The sequence below is a fragment of the Pristis pectinata genome, chromosome 2 (genome assembly GCF_009764475.1).
Source record: "Pristis pectinata isolate sPriPec2 chromosome 2, sPriPec2.1.pri, whole genome shotgun sequence".
NCBI classification, from domain to species: domain Eukaryota; kingdom Metazoa; phylum Chordata; class Chondrichthyes; order Rhinopristiformes; family Pristidae; genus Pristis; species Pristis pectinata.
Genome location: NC_067406.1, coordinates 64,325,874 through 64,343,126, shown reverse-complemented (window position 1 = coordinate 64,343,126; position 17,253 = coordinate 64,325,874). Strand labels below are relative to the sequence as shown.

General features: G+C 37.8%; 1 protein-coding gene across 2 annotated transcripts in view; it reads left to right on the top strand.

Moving 5' to 3' along the window:
* Positions 1–17,253, top strand: part of LOC127583639 (phospholipid-transporting ATPase VD-like) — a 132,726-nt gene that overhangs the window by 105,976 nt on the left and 9,497 nt on the right. For both annotated transcript variants that reach the window (XM_052039833.1, XM_052039841.1), the window contains exons 15-21: positions 806–990; positions 7,657–7,960; positions 10,587–10,663; positions 13,060–13,185; positions 13,468–13,668; positions 15,100–15,180; positions 16,880–16,984. In XM_052039833.1, coding sequence (XP_051895793.1) covers positions 806–990; positions 7,657–7,960; positions 10,587–10,663; positions 13,060–13,185; positions 13,468–13,668; positions 15,100–15,180; positions 16,880–16,984 — 1,079 coding nt within the window. The remainder of the gene's footprint in view (positions 1–805; positions 991–7,656; positions 7,961–10,586; positions 10,664–13,059; positions 13,186–13,467; positions 13,669–15,099; positions 15,181–16,879; positions 16,985–17,253) is intronic.

Below are 17,253 nucleotides of genomic sequence, written 5' to 3'. Positions count from 1 at the left end.
CCCCACCCCCAAATATTTGCCAGTTAGTTATCTTTCACATGTTGGCTTTTAATTATTGGAAAATCATGGGCTAACAAGCAGCAGTTGGATATTCCACCAAGGGTGAAGCAGGGTTAAGGAATGGAACATAATTTGATCAGCATGCATGCTATGAAGAATTAGTTGAACTAGTGCTGTTTGGGGAACTAGGAGATAAAACTGAGGCACTACTGCATTTCAACCGATCATGATTGGATTTGAACAGTATACATGTGTACAATTGAGTAGTATAACTATGTATATGAGAACATTGTTATTATGGATAGTATGCATCTGTATTCACTTCATACATGTGAAAAGTTGACAACAGAAAGTAGGGTTTTATAAAGAAACCTTGCAAATCCAAGACTGAAAATATTTTGTGTTGCAAACACCTGATCCTACAAGCAAATGATTCACTCTGCACCTGGATTTCGCACTAACCTTATAAAAACATGTAGAGCAGTGTTTTTTTTCCCCCTTAGGCCTGCATTCCAAGTCTAGGAGCTGCTTTGAAAGGTGATAAATGAAAGTTGATTAGGATTTAACTTTGTTGCCATCTTCATGATTATTAAAGAAACTGCAAATTTAAACTCAGTTCCACAATTTTAGGTGCATCAGAAAACATAATATTGCTTTCCTACTTTACAATAGTAACTGCATATTTTATTGTCTGTTGACCTGGGCTTGAGAAAGGTGTCATAAAAATTCATATTATTTCTTTAAAACACAATTTCTTTATTCTGGGTGTGAGAAAAAATTGAACAGTTTGCAATTCTACATTTAGGTGCTACAGGCATTGTAGATCGCCTACAAGAAGGTGTCCCTGACACAATTATGGCACTTCGAAAGGCAAACATCAAGACATGGGTCCTTACTGGAGACAAACAGGAAACTGCCGTTAACATTGCTTATGCCTGTAAACTCCTGGAACAAAAAGACAACATTTTCACTCTTAATGCACAAAACAAGGTAAATATGCTGCATGATAAAATTTGGTGATCTCTGATTACTGATATTTGGTGATCTCTGATGGGTGGGGTGGGGGGGGGGGGGGGGGACGCTGGTGGCTGGGAGGCTGGGAAATAGCAAGACAACTGACCAGGACAGCTCTGTTGTTCCTTTTGGCCCATAAAGAGTGCTGAACAATTCACATTCTTTTAGAACCATCAGCACCTGGCCTTCCTACTTTACTGGATTTCTTGAACCCCGAGGAATTTGCGCAGCAACTATAAATCTAAAATTAGCCTCCCATTTCCAATGTGGGATTTTATTATCATATTAAATGAGAACACAAGTGTCTCAGTGTCACACACCACAAAACCTAAAGCCCAAAAATGGTATTACAGGTCAAAGGTTGCATTCCCAGTTTTGTAACTAACCTGACTGACACTGTATTGCCAGTTGGGCTAGTGGTTTGTAGGGTAGAATTAATATTGAGAACTCTGTTTCACACAGACCTTTTTTTCAACTCTTAACAACATTCAGTGCAGATAAATGTTTCATTTCAGCATCTTACTTTTTGAAAATTAATGTGAAATAAAGCTGATTATTCTCTTCATTCTTGAATCTAATACCTCTCCCACATTCTTGCTCACACTCTCAGTCCATTTTGAATTCATACAAACAACCTCCATTACTTTACATTTTAGAAATTAAATTACTAATCTAAACCATGACAGTTAAAATAAAAAAATTTAGCAAGCATTTTTAGCAATGGACAAATTGTTCAGTCAGCATAAAATGATTATTCAGGCAGAACTCATTTTAATTGTGGAAAAATAAATTTGTACAGTAATAGGAAGAAAATGCCTACATGGAATGTGTGATTATAAATGTAGTAACTATGTGCTACGATGGGCTAGTTGATCTTTCATGGCATTCAATTCAAAGAGCCGAAACAAAAGCATGTGTTGAACTTCGGCTAGTCAAAATGAATCCTTTTCTGGTTTAAAATTTGTTTATTATGCTAGCATCTTTTAAAGACTACCTATGTAACAAATCCCACTCTGAAGGTATTAGGCTGGATTAAACTTTGACAAGCTAGTTATGACACCATTGATACTGAAAGCTTTGATTATAGTGTCATCTATAGGTATTACTGGTAATGCAAGCAGTATGGATAAAGTTCCTATAAATCACTTTGATGAAACATGTGTCCTGTATTACAATACATTTTTCTATTCGCGAGAGAAGCTCCATTACAAGCTCTCATTGATGAAAAAAATATTAAATTTATCATGATGAGGGATCGGTGTCATAAAGAGATAATTGAATGTAAGAACATAAGAAATAGGATTAGGAGTAGGTCATTTGGCCCTGCAAGCCTGCTTTACCATTTATTGAGAGAGAAAGAGAAAGTGCAGTGGCGCAGCAATCAGTGCTGCTGCCTCACTGCACCAGGGATCCAGGTTCGATCCTGATCTGTAGCTGTCATTGCGGAACTTGCACATTCTCCCCTGTGACTCTTGTATTTCCACTTTCTACTACATCCCAAAGACATACTGTAGGTTAATCGGCTACTGTAAGTTATCCATTAGTGTAGTAAGTGACAAAATAACTAAAAGCTAGTTGGAATGTGAAAGAGAATAAGTTGCAGAGCTACAGAGAAGTAAGAGTAGAAATGGGACTGATAGTATTGCTCTGTTGGGAGTCAGCACAGAGATGGTGGGCCAAATGGGCTGTCAGTGTCATAATAAGTAAGCAAGATCAGCATAATTCCTTGAGTGTAAAGTTCTGCTGCATTGAATGGGTGTAAGAGGCAAAGGAATGGTAATAAGTGATTTCACAGTGTATTTAAACTATGGTTTGGGTCTAGTTAATAAAAATGTTCTGGAAAATGCTGGAAACATGGCTGCTGAGGTAGCATCTGTGGAAAGATAAACAATGTTTTCTTTTTCAATCTTTTTATTAAATTTCAAATTAATATACATAACAATAGTGATTATACATATGGTGCGAAAAGATCGGGATTACAATAATAACAGTTAATTTATACACTCACAGGGAGTAAAATATATAATCTGAACCTCCCAATCTCTTACTAAGTGAACATGATACAAAAGAATTTGAAAAGAAATTTAATTATATGAAAAGAGAACCCCCCCCAAAATTTAAAAAAAAACAAAAGCAAACCAAAAACTTCAAAAACAAAGCTAGACTGTTATTTCTTCGGTTAAAAATAAAACATTGTTATGTCGTTAGCTCCGCTCCTCTATATTCAAAGGTTATTGAAAGGGATTCGAGAAAGGTCTGCTTACATCATATGGAAATACTGAATAAATGGACTCCAAACTTCCTCAAATTTAAGCGAAGGATCAACAGTACCACTCCTAATTTTTTCTAAGTTTAAACTTGTTATAGTTTGAGAAAACCATTGAAATGTGGTAGGAGGTATAGGATCCTTCCATTTAAATAGAATGGATCTCTTGGCCATTAATGTAACAAATGCAATCATACGACAAGCTGAAGCAGATAAATGGCCAGAATCCATCATTGGTAACCCAAAAATTGCAGTAATAAACAATGTTTTAAGTCGAAGACTTCCACGGTTGACTATTGTAAATACAATATGTATACGTCTCTACATATTCCATTTTGATAAAGGATCTTCAACCTAAAACATTAACTGTGTTTCTTTCTGTTTCTCTTTCCACAATTTTTCAGCATTTTCTGTTTTCATTTCAGATTTCCAACATCTGCAGTTTCTTGATTTTTCATTTGAGGTCAGGTTGTTTTTTTGTTCTAAATGTCCAGGGTCCAAAATTTCCCTCAAACATGATGCAATATGTTATTTTGTATTTTGTTATATTTTGTTTCTTTTAAGCTTCGCAACTTGGAGCCTTCATTGTTCCTAAACAGCCCTTCCAGTTGAGGCAAGGATTCACATGCACCTCCTCCAAACTCATCTACTGCATTCGGTCCTCCTGATGTGGCCTCCTCTACATCAGCAAGACCAAGAATAGATCTAGCGACTGTTTTGCAAAGCACCTATGCTCTGTCCGCAATGGCTATCCAGGGATCCCGGTTGCATGCCATTTCAATTCCCCATCCCATTCCCACACCGACCTGTCCATCCTCGGCCTTCTCCACTGCTAGGATGAGGGAGGCCCAATACAAACTAGAGGTACAACACCTCATATTCCTCCTGGGTAGTCTACAACCCAATGGCACAAACCACAAACATTGAATTTTCCAGTTTTAGGTAAACCTCTCCTCAGGTGTGTTTTACCCCTTCCCGCGCCCCCCTGCGCACAGTTCACCTACAGCACTTTCTGTCAGAGTCTAGCACTGGTAGCCCTTTATGTTCCTGCTGATCACCCTCCAGCAGCCGCCTCCACCTTCACCCTCCCCGCACCACCTTTTTTTTTGCCTGTCTCTATCTATCTATCATCCACCTGTCTCTGTCTGTCCACTCATCCCTTCCCCTCCCCTACCTGGCTCAACATGCCCGTCATCTTTCATCCCTCCACAGTCCACCAATCACCTCTGTCTCACCACTCCAGCTCTCCTCTTTTCTACTGGCTATCTTCCCTCTCCACTCAGTACTGACTGAACTATTAACAATTCCTTCCCCCCCATGGATGCTGCTCAACCCACTGAGTTCCTCCAGCTGATTTGGGACAAGTTCTGAATTTTCTTCCAGGAAATTCGGAATGGAATTTTACTTCATTCAGAAGATACAAAACCTCCTCAAGTTTTCTGGTACTTTTAAGGACTGATGTATGGTAGTTTGACACTAATGTATTTGGCTTAATCTCTGATTCTCCCTCATGTTGAGCAGAGAAACATATGGAAATAACATTTTCAACATATAATAATTTTGAAAGGTCATATGTTTACCTCTGATGCTGAAAAGGATTATTGATCATGGAAGAGGTGCCACGTGCAAGGTACTATTTGTCCTGAACAGACGAGTGTCCTGGGTGGTCTTGTATTACTTGGGGAGCTGAGCTGTAAGAAAATAGCAGGGCACATTTCAAGTGTAATGTGGGGCAACCTCTGGAGATGTATTAGAATGCTGTCATCTAGCTATACTCTCTTGTGCTCAATTTGAACCCTCATAGCACATCTGTGCTTACAAAATATCACTTCTGCTACCAGTCCATCTTTTGTTTTCAGTTGGGCAGTATTGTTCTACTCATTTTGTATCTCTTTTTTTTATTCTGTCACCTCCTTTTATTCTGTTCTTTATATAAATGCTGTTCATCTGCAATGTCATAATAATACTTGGATCACAGAAGTAAAAGGCTGTGAGATGCAATATACAATGGCTTCAAATCCAAAACTGATTCAGTGGGAGAAATTATAGTAAAGGTCAATGTGTGTTTTAATGACTAGAAAGCTGTATGTAGTAGAGTTCCAAGGACAGTTGTTGGTCTCCTGCTTTTCATATTACAGGTGAACATGCCTTGCAGGGCAGGAGGTTGCGTTCCTAGAAAATGATCCATATCACGATTTTCTGTAGCGCCATCTGTGCATGCATCAAGAAACGCGAGTTGAAGAAAGATAAACTATTTATTTACTTTTTTTTCACATAAATTGCATGGGGGTGAATTTGATTCTGTATCTCAAATTTTTGAGTAGTGATTGTGAATGCTGTAAGGGTGAATTTACCTGAATGGCCGTAATGTGGGGGTTGCCTGTATTCCCAGATGTTTGAAAGTAGCATAAGAAGATAAGATGGTTAAGAGGGCAATGAATATAAGAGCAGGAAGGTTTTACTAGAACCCTAATTAGACCACCAGCAGAGTACTAAGTAAAGCTCTAGTCAACATATTGCAGGAAGGATAGAGAAGTGTCTTTGCAGGAGTTGGTGTAAAGTAAATTCATGGGGAAATTGCTAGGATTGGATGGTGTTAGTTATGAGAGAGTGGTTGAGCTAGGATTATTTTGTTTGGAACAAAGTAGGCCAAGCAGAGATCAGCTGAGGTGTAAAACAAAATTGTGGGAGGCCTCGAGAGAGAGTGAACAGGAAAGACTTCAGAGATCAATTACTAGGAGACATAGATTAGAGCAGAGTTGAGGGAAAAGTTTCTCTTCCAAAAAGTGGTGAGGGTCTGAAAGGATGGTAGAGGCAGATGCCCTTCTTACATTTTAAAGACTGCCTGGATGAGCATTTGAGACATAACCAAGATAGATGGGTAGTGGGAGCAGTCTAAAGAACTTTTTTTTTGGTTGTTAATGACTCCACAGAGTAAATAGCCTCCTTCTGTGCCATAAATCTATGTTTATATGATTTGGTGCACATTGTCCAATTCTGATGGCGCCCACAACTGAAGCACCAGCTTATCTGTTCACTCCACTGATGCTATTTGACATACCGTGTCATACCATCATTTCTCGTTTTGGTTTGGTTTTCGATCTTCTAATATTTTTTCTATTGATGTTGATATTCCTTGCTTTTATTTTTCCAGAGCATGTATTTATAGTGCAGTGAAGAAACTGAGCTAGTTACCATTGTAAATATTGCAAAATAAGCAAATGTTTAAATATTGGAAAATAGAATTTGTAGCATGTTTTAAAGATTAAAACATATAAAATAGAACATAGAACAGTATAGCACAGGAACAGGCCCTTTAGCCCACTACGTTGTGCTGATCTACTTAAGCTAATGACTCCTAACTACACTGATCCTTTCTGTCCGCACGTGGTCCACATCCCTCCATTCTGTGCATATACATGTTCCTATCTAAGAGTCCCTTAGACACCTCTCTATCATCTCTGCCTCCACCACCCCCGCCAGCAGATTCCAAGCACCCACCACTCTCTGTGTTTAAAACAAAACTTGCTGCGCACATCTTCTTTGAACTTTCCCCCTCTCACATTAACTGCATGCCCTCTAGTACTAAACATTTCAACCCTGTGGAAAAAGATACCGGCTATCTACTGTATCTATGCCGGAGGTCTCCCCTCGGCCTCTGCCACTCCAGAAAAATCAACCTTAGTTTGTCCAACCTCTCCTTATAGCACCGCTAATCCAGGCAGCATGCTGGTACATCTAGTATTAGAATTAGTTTAGAGTACATTTAGTTTTAAAATTGAATACAAGATACCATTGCTCTTATTGGATGTTATACAACTATTTCAACATGGTGGAAAATATTAAAAAGAGACTTTCCCAGGATCTTAAAAGTGAATGAGAGACATTAATCTACACTTGTGGTTGTTACTCCGTCATATCATACCTATACTCAACAAGTTGCTAAAAAATTGAAAGGAGATATTGGTAGCATTTAACAGGCTGACCATCACACACAATAGTTTGAAATGCCACTGTGGGATAGACTGGTGTTCAAAAATCTCCTTAATTTTCTTTGTGTGATCTTTAGCCAAAGCTTGATCACGAAGTTGCCAGTGTTAGCTAAGTATATGATTCAAGTAATTTCCATAGTTTGCTTGAGAGTTTGACTTCCACCCGAATTGTTCATAGAGTCTTGACCTTTGCAGTTCAACGTTATCAGCTGTCAAGTTGGAGGATTTCAATTGATTTCTTCTTTGTCAAAAGTTCATCCTCCTGCTTCTGCCAATCCCGAGATAGAATGCCTTGATTTAACGTGGCTTTCCTTCCTAATGTCCTGCTGAGATCCCTTGTTCAAAATTCTCTAGGACACTGTCCATCTGTTCTTCTCATTACAGGAAGCATGTGAAGACTTGATTAATAAGATTATGGCAGAAATCACAGAACAAACCACTGATGAAAAAAACACACCTGGTGCTGGCTTTCTTCCATCCTCTTCGTCTGATGGGGCCGAGCTTCATATCGCTCTGGTAATTGATGGAAAGACTTTAGAATTTGTATTGCATGAGAGTCTGCAAGATGCATTTCTGGAACTTACTAAAAGATGCCGTGCTGTTATATGCTGCAGATCGACACCATTGCAGAAGAGCAAGGTGGTCCATCTGGTGCGGGATAAACTGAAAGTCATGACTCTAGCAATAGGTAAATAAATGTCTTTGTGATCCTTTGAGTTGTCTGTCTTGAATAGGAGTCATTTTTTTAGTGACCATTCCAAAGAATATTTAAAAGATAGCAATGTGATGAATGCACTGTAACATGGAGTAACTGGATACAAAGTCAAATTTGAACTTTCCAAACTGTGAATAAATCATTGTACAGGCACTTCTCCTCAAGGAATGAGAATGTTACACTTTTTTCTCTTGTTTCCCTCCCTCCCATTATATAGTAAAATATAAAATCAGTTCTCCATTGCATATTAATTGAGTATAGTTATGTATAATGTACCAGCACAGAAACAGGCCATCGACCTGACCGATGTATATGATTGTTTGAGCACCACATCAGCCTTTCGCCAGTCTTGCTCATCTAATCCAATCTACTTATCTTTCTTCTCTCACTCTTGTGTACATCTAGTTGCCCAATAAATGCGCCTTTGCTGGTTACCTCGGTCACTCTGCATTCTGCTGCATCTGCACTTGAAGTGCCAGGGGGTTCATTTTCCAGCTGGAAGCAGGTGGTTGTGTTGCAGAAATGGTGGGCAGTGACCTATTACCTGTTGTCCTGATGCTCTCAGTCTCTGGAGGCTAATGATAGCTGGTCCTCAACATGAACCCAGGATGTTGGTCAGGCTCCTGAAGAGTACTCAGTGAGAAACCCACCCTGTTGTATTCTCAGTGCTCATTTTGATAAAAAATCAATTTGGGTTCTAGCCCCTGATGGTTGAATTGGTTCCATAATATTTTGTTTTGTTTTCATTTGAAATATGTCAGGTAAAAAATAACATTCTTTACAAAAATGTTGCATTTTGAGTGCAATATCTTTTTATGTTAACTGATCAAAAATATATTTTGGAGAAAGCCATGTTTAAGTGCTACGAATGTTAACCATCTTTGGAATAGTTGTGCATTTCATTGTTTTTCCTCTGAAGTATATTTGGACATAAAAAACTTAGAATACTGTTATCATTTATTTTTCGTAGAAGAGAAAGAAATACCAACAATATTGGCTTACTTTGGATCTCGTCCTTGGGATTGATGTCCCCGCATTTGGATACTGAATTTCTTTTTTAGGTCTCTCATCATTAATTTATTCATTAAGCAAAACAGTTGCTAGAATAATTTAATCCTGTATATATGTGTGTGTGCAGTTACACTTTTCTGAAAGTGTTGGGAGAAAATTAGTAGCCTTTATTACAGTTTTATTTATTCATCTGATTTCCACCTTGCCTATAGAATGATTGCCATTTATCTTTTTCAGAAAAAAATTGAATACACTTTTAAAAGTTATTCTCCCATAAATCACTGGATGCATTTCCATGATGGACGTGAATGCACTTACTCCCAAGTCACTGCCAGAGTTGTCGTATTCACCCCGTCAGGGAGTTGTGCAAGACCAATTTAACATGCGTATTTTCAAGCTTTTAATTTGATACTTTTTCATCACTTCACAATCAGCCTTGTAACAACATAACCAGCTTCTAAAATATCCCATGAAATAGGCTTTGCCCACTTTGGTAAAATAAGTTTTGTGCTGAAAAGGCTCTACACTTGCTTAAGGTCCTTTTTTATTTTATATTTTTGCATAAACTTCTACATAGAGATCTCCTGAGCCTAAATTCCCAAAGCTTCCTGTATACTGCGGTACTGTCATTGGCTGTAGAGGTGATGTGGCAGCTACTTTTGAAATGCCAGAACGTGTCCTATAGTAGTAAATCAATCCACCTCAAAGTTATAGACTGTCACAATGACCAATAATTTTTTTCTCTACAAAATAATACAGTGCAGCCATTGCTGTTTCATTTGTATGTTGGTGAGCTGAGGGGCTCGAATACACTTTGTATCTCACCTTTCAGCTATATGCCACCAATGGTTGGCACAACCAGTGCAGCCCCATTTATTTGAATGGGGTTGCTGACCTTCATTTAACAGATAATTGCTCTTTATTTTATTGCACATTTAAAGTTTTGATTAATTCAAGCAGTTTCATTTCTAGAAGGTCCAGAGGTCTTATATCTTGTATACTTTTTAAGCTTTAGATTTATTTTGTGTTAACAGTTCCTATTCTCCTACATTTTAACTGAAAATCAAAACAGTCATAGAAATTTTCCACCCTTTACTCCTCAGGGCAAAAACTCATGTTGGAATCTGATTCCAACAATCTAATCCCCCAGTGCCTCATCTTGACAACTTTTCCTTTGCATAGTACAAGCTTCTCAATACCCTTCTCCACCCCAACCCAATCAGACCAAGGATCGAACGTCTAGCCAAGGTAGCATTGTACCCTGCTGCCTCACACTTACAGTATGTTCCAAGCAATTCAGCTTTAATGCTCCAAAATAGTTTTTGTTTAAGTAGGTCTCTTAAATTTTCATTTAGATGGCTCTCTTTTATTTACAAAATAGCAAAAGAGCTGATACATAACATGATGTGTAGAGAATGAAATTGTGTAAGATATATTTTTGTTTCATGTGAAGGTCATAATAAATATTCTTTTTCTTCCGTCTCCTAAACAAATACATCTGTTCAACGGAGTATTGCTCTTTAAACTCATTGACTTTCCTTTTCATCTTTTGTTTTAAATGGGCACTGTTTTGTATTTTTTGATGCAGGTGATGGTGCCAATGATGTTAATATGATTCAAGTGGCTGATGTTGGAATAGGAATCTCAGGCCAGGAAGGAATGCAGGTAAATCACCTTAAAACACATTTTTATGTGGCTGGCTGAATGTAAATATGTGACCCAAAAATACTGTGGACTTTTAGTATGATGCTTATCTTAAAGAATGAGTTAATATGTAATCCTGCATTCTAATAGAGTGTAGTAGGTATGTCACAGTTAGCTTTTGAAGCTTTGATCATTTTTTGCAATCAGTAATTGAATAGCTTCATTTCATTTAACAGTACAGAAAATGTTAGAACTATTCAGCAGGTCAGGAAGCACCTATGGAGAAATAAACAGTATTAATGTTTCAGCACAATGACCTTTAAGCACTGAGGCATTGAGTTAGAATATGCTGACATTCAGTCAGACCTCGCACCCTGCTACTGGAATTGCCACTGGGTCCAGAGCCATTCCTTCAGAATGCAGCTGAGCTGAGGGATCAGATACACTTTGTACCTTACCTGTCAGCTGTACGTCACCCATGGTTGGCACAAGTGCAACCCCATTTGTTCAAATGGATTTGATGACCTTCTTATAAAGGTGATTACTTTCTTTATTTCAATGTACATTTACGTTTATATTATCTAAAGCCGATTCATGTGTTTTTAAATATGTTTATCCATTAATGAATTTTTAAAAATATTTTTATTTAATTTTATTTCACCACCTCTCAAATGTCTCTGATCATCAAGATATTTGGAAGCAGTGAAAAGGCCATCAGGGCAGTGTGTGGTAGTGCCTTTGTTCTCACTGTCTGAGGCCCAACTGTGACACATGCTAGGGCAGGGCTATGACACCAACAGTGCATTAGGAGCCACAGAGCTAGTACAAGCAGCAACCACAAGGCGTAAGCAGGATCTGCATGTTTTGGACCAATGACTATGTCCTACAAACGCTGCCTGACCTGTGATGAATTTGCAGCATTCATTGTTTTTAGTTCAGACTTCCAACATCTGCAGCGTTTTGCTTTTGCTCCGCATTTCCTTACCAGGTTAATAAACTGGTTATTCCATTGGCATTTTTATCACCTTATCTGTACAGCTTAAGAATTAGTTAAATGCCAACATATGGCCGCCTTTCATTAAAAAGCCATACTAAAATTCAAGGAAGCTCAAAACGTTAATACTTCTGCATGATATTTGCATTGCTTAATTTATAATGTTAGCATCTATTTTTGCTTTCAGACCTCCTGACAAGGGCATTATGACCCAGGCCTTACCGAGTAGTGATTAAGCCACCCAAAGGCTCCCTTAATACCATAGGAAGGAACTTTTGCCAGTTCATTGTTCTTTTCCTGCTCAAAACATAAGTGGTCATGGGCGAAACATGATGCTTGCATCTGACCCCAAAGGAAGCTGCTTGCAAAGCTTGAGCAATGCTTGTAGCATGGGTTTCCCTTTTTTCTGCCATTATTTACTGTTAGGTCTCAGTAACAAGAATCCTTACCTGCCAGCAACAGTGATGTCATCGTGCTGACTGAGTACCCAATTACATTAAACTATAATCACACAACAAATCAGGAATTGAAAAGCATGATTTTTAGCAAATATTTTGAATATTTTGGTGTACAAAATAAAGGTTTTAACATACCCATAATATTAATGTATAAGCTGAAATATCAAAGAGACTCTTTAATAATAAACTTTTTTTCATTTTAAAAAAAACATTTACAAATATTTATTTAGCTGGGGAACTGTAGTTCACAGTTTCCTGGACCCAGAGAGTTTGCTGGACAGAACTTGTGACTTAATACACTAGTTACAACTCGCTCACACATGCAGCAAAGTGTAATATTTTCAGGGTATTTTACAATAGGAATTGGTAGAAAGGGAAGCGGTCAGTGTTTCAGATCTGAGCTCTGATGAAGGGTCATGGACCCAAAACATTGACTGTTTCTCCTTCTACAGATGCCGCCTGACCTGCTAAGTTTTTTTTCCCGGCATTTTCTGTTTTAGTTTTAGATTTCCAGCATCTGCAGTGTTTTTGATTTTCATTTACTACAGCAATTGTTCTTTCCTATCTGATATTTCCACCAGTTCTTGGATTTCCCGATGTTAAAATGGAGAAAGCTGCAAAAATAACGCAGTTTGTGAAAGAACGGAATTACAATACTTTCAAATGTCTGTGTTTGAATCCATATTCTAAAAATTGCTTACACTTTGCAGTATCTTCACAGTGAATGCATTACAAATTAATGCAAAATGCAGGCCAGTGGATCTGAGGGATCTCCTAATCCATCTAAATGTGAACATCAGTTTAAGTTTCAAGTCATGCCTTCTCCCCAGCAACTCAGCACTCTGGTGTTATGGTTCATATTCAAGCAAATATCCTGTTATCAGCAGTTTGTGCTGTTTATCAAAGTTTTCCTTGTACTTACTGACTGAATGGTTAAATATTTTTTGTCCTTTATTGTTTTGCAGGCAGTAATGTCCAGTGACTTTGCAATTTCTCGATTTAAGCATTTAAAGAAATTGCTGCTTGTTCACGGTCACTGGTGCTACATCCGACTTGCAAATATGATCCTTTACTTCTTCTATAAGAATGTGGTAAGTGTAATGGCAGGTACTGTTGCCAAAACACCAGCTGATTTTTTTTTAATGTTTATTAAATAAAACACAAGACACCAAGTAGGGCCTCAGGTGGTTGGAGGGGAAATGGATTAACAGGTGTTTCTACTAAACCAGCAGTTTGAGAAAAATGATGCAGTTGAAGGCAGGAATCCATGATTTTGTGCTCATGTCAGATGTTGCAAATTCACAGGGAAATGGTGTTTAAAAATTTGCTGTCTCTGATGCATTTATTTTGCTTTGATTTATTCCCTCCTCCAGGCTTATGTCAATCTACTGTTCTGGTACCAATTCTTCAGTGGATTCTCTGGTGCATCTATGATTGATTATTGGATTCTCATCTTCTTCAATCTCCTCTTCACATCTGTTCCACCAATTGTCTACGGCATCCTGGATAAAGATGTTTCTGCAGAAACGTTGCTCCAACTTCCAGAACTTTACACAAGTGGCCAACGTTCAGAGGTATCGATGTTTAGTAGACAAACTATATGAGAGCTTTGATGTTTGTATCTTCAGTCATGGCAGTTTACTCCATTCATTCATTCATTCATGGTTTAACTGGATCTAAAGCTCGCAGCCATTCGTAGTTGATCTGTCAAAACTCAGAAAATGGAGGAATTCTGAAACTGCATGCAATTATAAAGTGCTGGCTAAACCCATTCAAATTGTTTTGTAGGATATTAAATCAATGGAAGCAAACTAGGGACATAGATAATAGTATAGTATTAGTAAAGAAGAAACTAAAGATCTTGACCCTGATCCAGTAATCACTGGAGACGAACAATTAATGCAAACACTGAGGAATGATACTCACCCACTAACAAATAACTGGTCAGCCGTGATGCTGAGGCTGCATGAAATTGTGGTCAGCCTGGACCACAGATGCACTAACACTCTAGTGAAATGGCTGAGCCCTGAAAGCAGGGGCAAAGAAGGCCACCAGAACAATCCCTCCAGTTGGAGATGAATCATGAGGGAAGGTTGGAAAAGCATGGTGGTAGGGGTGCAGGAGGAGAGGAAGGTAATTTTGACCCCCAAAATCTATGGTTGGCAAAGTGTAAATTGACCTGGTTCCAAACCATACACTTGAAGACAGAATGAGGGGAAACAACTGATCTGATCTGTTCTCCAAGGAATGACCATTTAAATGTTGTAATGAAATCAGAAGCTCTATCTCTTTCCCCTTCCTCCCTGCCCCTGTTCCACTCTCTCTCTGGGATTCAATGTAATAACAGCAGCAATCACTTGAATCTTTCGTATGTTCACTGGTTATGAGAGCCCTGAGAGAAATAATTTATAAGAAGATATTTCATAATCAGATATGTTATCCAGAGGTATTTTTACAGTTGGACATCATGTAGTTTTGATAAAGAATACTCTTATAAAATTTTCGTGAGATCATTCTAAAACAGTTGTGATCGAGAATTCTGGTTATTCCAATTTGTTTGCATCCTATGTACTGTCTTATTTTCCTAAATGCATACCTAAAAAAACATTGGCTATGGTTACCATATTGTTACTACTTTGAACATTCTAAATAATGATGGATCTTAAGTATATGGAGGGCAGTTGAAAAGATAATACAAGGATGAAAACTTTAGATATGAAGAGAGGTTTAAAAAAAAATACAGTTGCTCTTTTCACCAAAACGTAATTGATTAAGAGATCAGATTAAGGTAAGTCGAGAAAAGCTTTCTACTATCAGTAAGTTGGCAACTAGTAAGCAGAAATATAAAGCAAAAAGTATGAAGTGAGAATTACGAGTTTTTTTTGGTCATTTTTTCACTGAGCTTTCTTTCTGAACCGACAACAAACTTAGAGCTACAATTAAGTTGAGGGGAGAGAAATGTGAAAGCTTTTGCACTGACTGACTGTGTCCCGTTTTTTTTGTAGGCCTACTTACCATCGATATTTTGGATCTCCATTCTGGATGCTTTTTATCAAAGCCTCGTTTGCTTCTTTGTTCCATATTTTGTAAGTGTCTCAGCATGTAGTAACTATCGTGTTTTGTTTTTCTTGCTACATTTTTCATTGTAAAGAACCATTTTCAGGAGATTTAGATAAATTTTCATTTTTGGAAAGAAAAATAATGTGTTACATATAAGTGCTCACAGTCAAAATTCAAATCTAGGTTGTAGGTTCTTCTCAGAGATAGCAATGGTATTGAGGCAACGATCCAGACTAGGGAGTTCACAGGCAACGTTCTGTGGTCAAGCAAAGTAATTATTAAAAGAACACATTTATTCCTACTTGATTTTCTTCCATGTGGTTCCTGTGATGCATATATTTCCCACCTCTCCTGGTGTCTGTCTTCATACTGATTCTAGAGCTGCACCTGTTTATTGAAAGTCGCCAGTGTGACTTCAGCCGGCTATGCTAATGTTTCCTTTTCCACATCAGGTGGGTTGGACCTGCTGCCTGATGTTGACACTTGAAGAAGTTTGACACAGTGCATGGGGCTTCATGTTGGGTTCACACCATGGCTGGGCTACAGAAGGAAGGTTATAAATGTGTTTGGTCCCATTGTGTAATGAAAGTAGCGTGCCAAGTATTGAGATTGTTGACGAGATTCAGGCATGTATTGGGTCAACCTGGCAAGTTGAAGGATTGGGTAATTTGTAGAAAAATTTTGCATGGTTCTGTTTTCCATTCTGTTCATTTTTTTTCCCATGAATTTATTACAAGACAAGGAACTCAGGAAACATCAGTGGAGTGGGGATCAGAAGAGGGAAGATTCCACATTGTTGCCAATGTTTTAGAAGTGCAGGGTGGAACACAAACAGTGTTTACTATATCCTGGGAAAGAGCAGGTGGTGTCAAGAAAGACAAAGTTGTAAGTTAAAACTAAATTTTAACAGCCAACATTAAACCAGGAAGTAAAAATTTGAAAAGTGGCCTGAAAAGTATTTTTTTAGAAGTCCAGTTTGAATCAGAGGAATTCAGAGGAATTTGCCTCCATAGCACCATAAGGTGGTGGAAGTGCAGAACTACGGTAGTCTGACAGATTGTCACATAACATTGTAGAGCCCCGTTATGTTACTTTTCTAAAGGCATCACAGGCAATAGAGCTATGCAGGAATTTTCAATGATGTGTCACAGGACCAATGAAATTTAATAATTTAATAGATTTAACAATTTTATTTCATCTGTGAAATATTAGTGATCTTTAGTCTGTTAGTTTTGTGATGTAAAATGAGGGCATAAACGTAGTTGGACCTATTGAACTTACTTAAGTACCCAGTAAGGAACAATGAGTGTTGATGGGGAGTATAGTTACTGACTGTTGATTAGGGTAAGATGACGTAATGGTAAGATTTTCTACGCGTTTTTACAATGTATTTGTTTTAGTAATATTGGGCATAAGATTTCCTTTTAAGGTTAAAATAAAGTATATTTTAATGTTTTTAACTCGCAATCACTAAAAATAGAAACTGGAATCTAATAGAATTCAGCATGGTTACAGTAAATTAATTGGCTACTGTAAGTTACCCTTTCGTATAGGTTAATTGTAAGGAGTTTGAAAAAACTAAGTTGCAGGTGTACGAGGAAGTAAAAGACGGAAGAGGGCTGATGGAATTGTTTCCTTGGGAATTGAAATGGACCCAATGGGCAAAACAGCCTCCTGTGTTGCTACAAGTACAAGTTGTATCTAAAAATGAATGTTTATTTTCAGGTTTACTCTGGGTCAGATGTGGATATCTACACATTTGGAACACCTATCAACACTGCAATGTTGTGCATAATATTTTTGCACTTAATAATAGAAGGCAAGACTTGGGTAAGTATAATGAAACATTCTATATTCCACAGTTAGATGTAATCCTGCTCTTTCCACTTGTAGCAAAATGCATAATCAGTTACAATTTAGCAACTACTAAGAAGTTTAGGTAATCCACGTTCTTCTAATTCTTACTCAAGATATTAAAATAACAAGGTACAATGAGACCAAACAGCCTGAATAATATAGCCAAACAATACAGAAATCATGTATCCCCATAACAATTCTAAATGGTGCAGCTATGTTTTGATTTATGGTGCAGACATGGC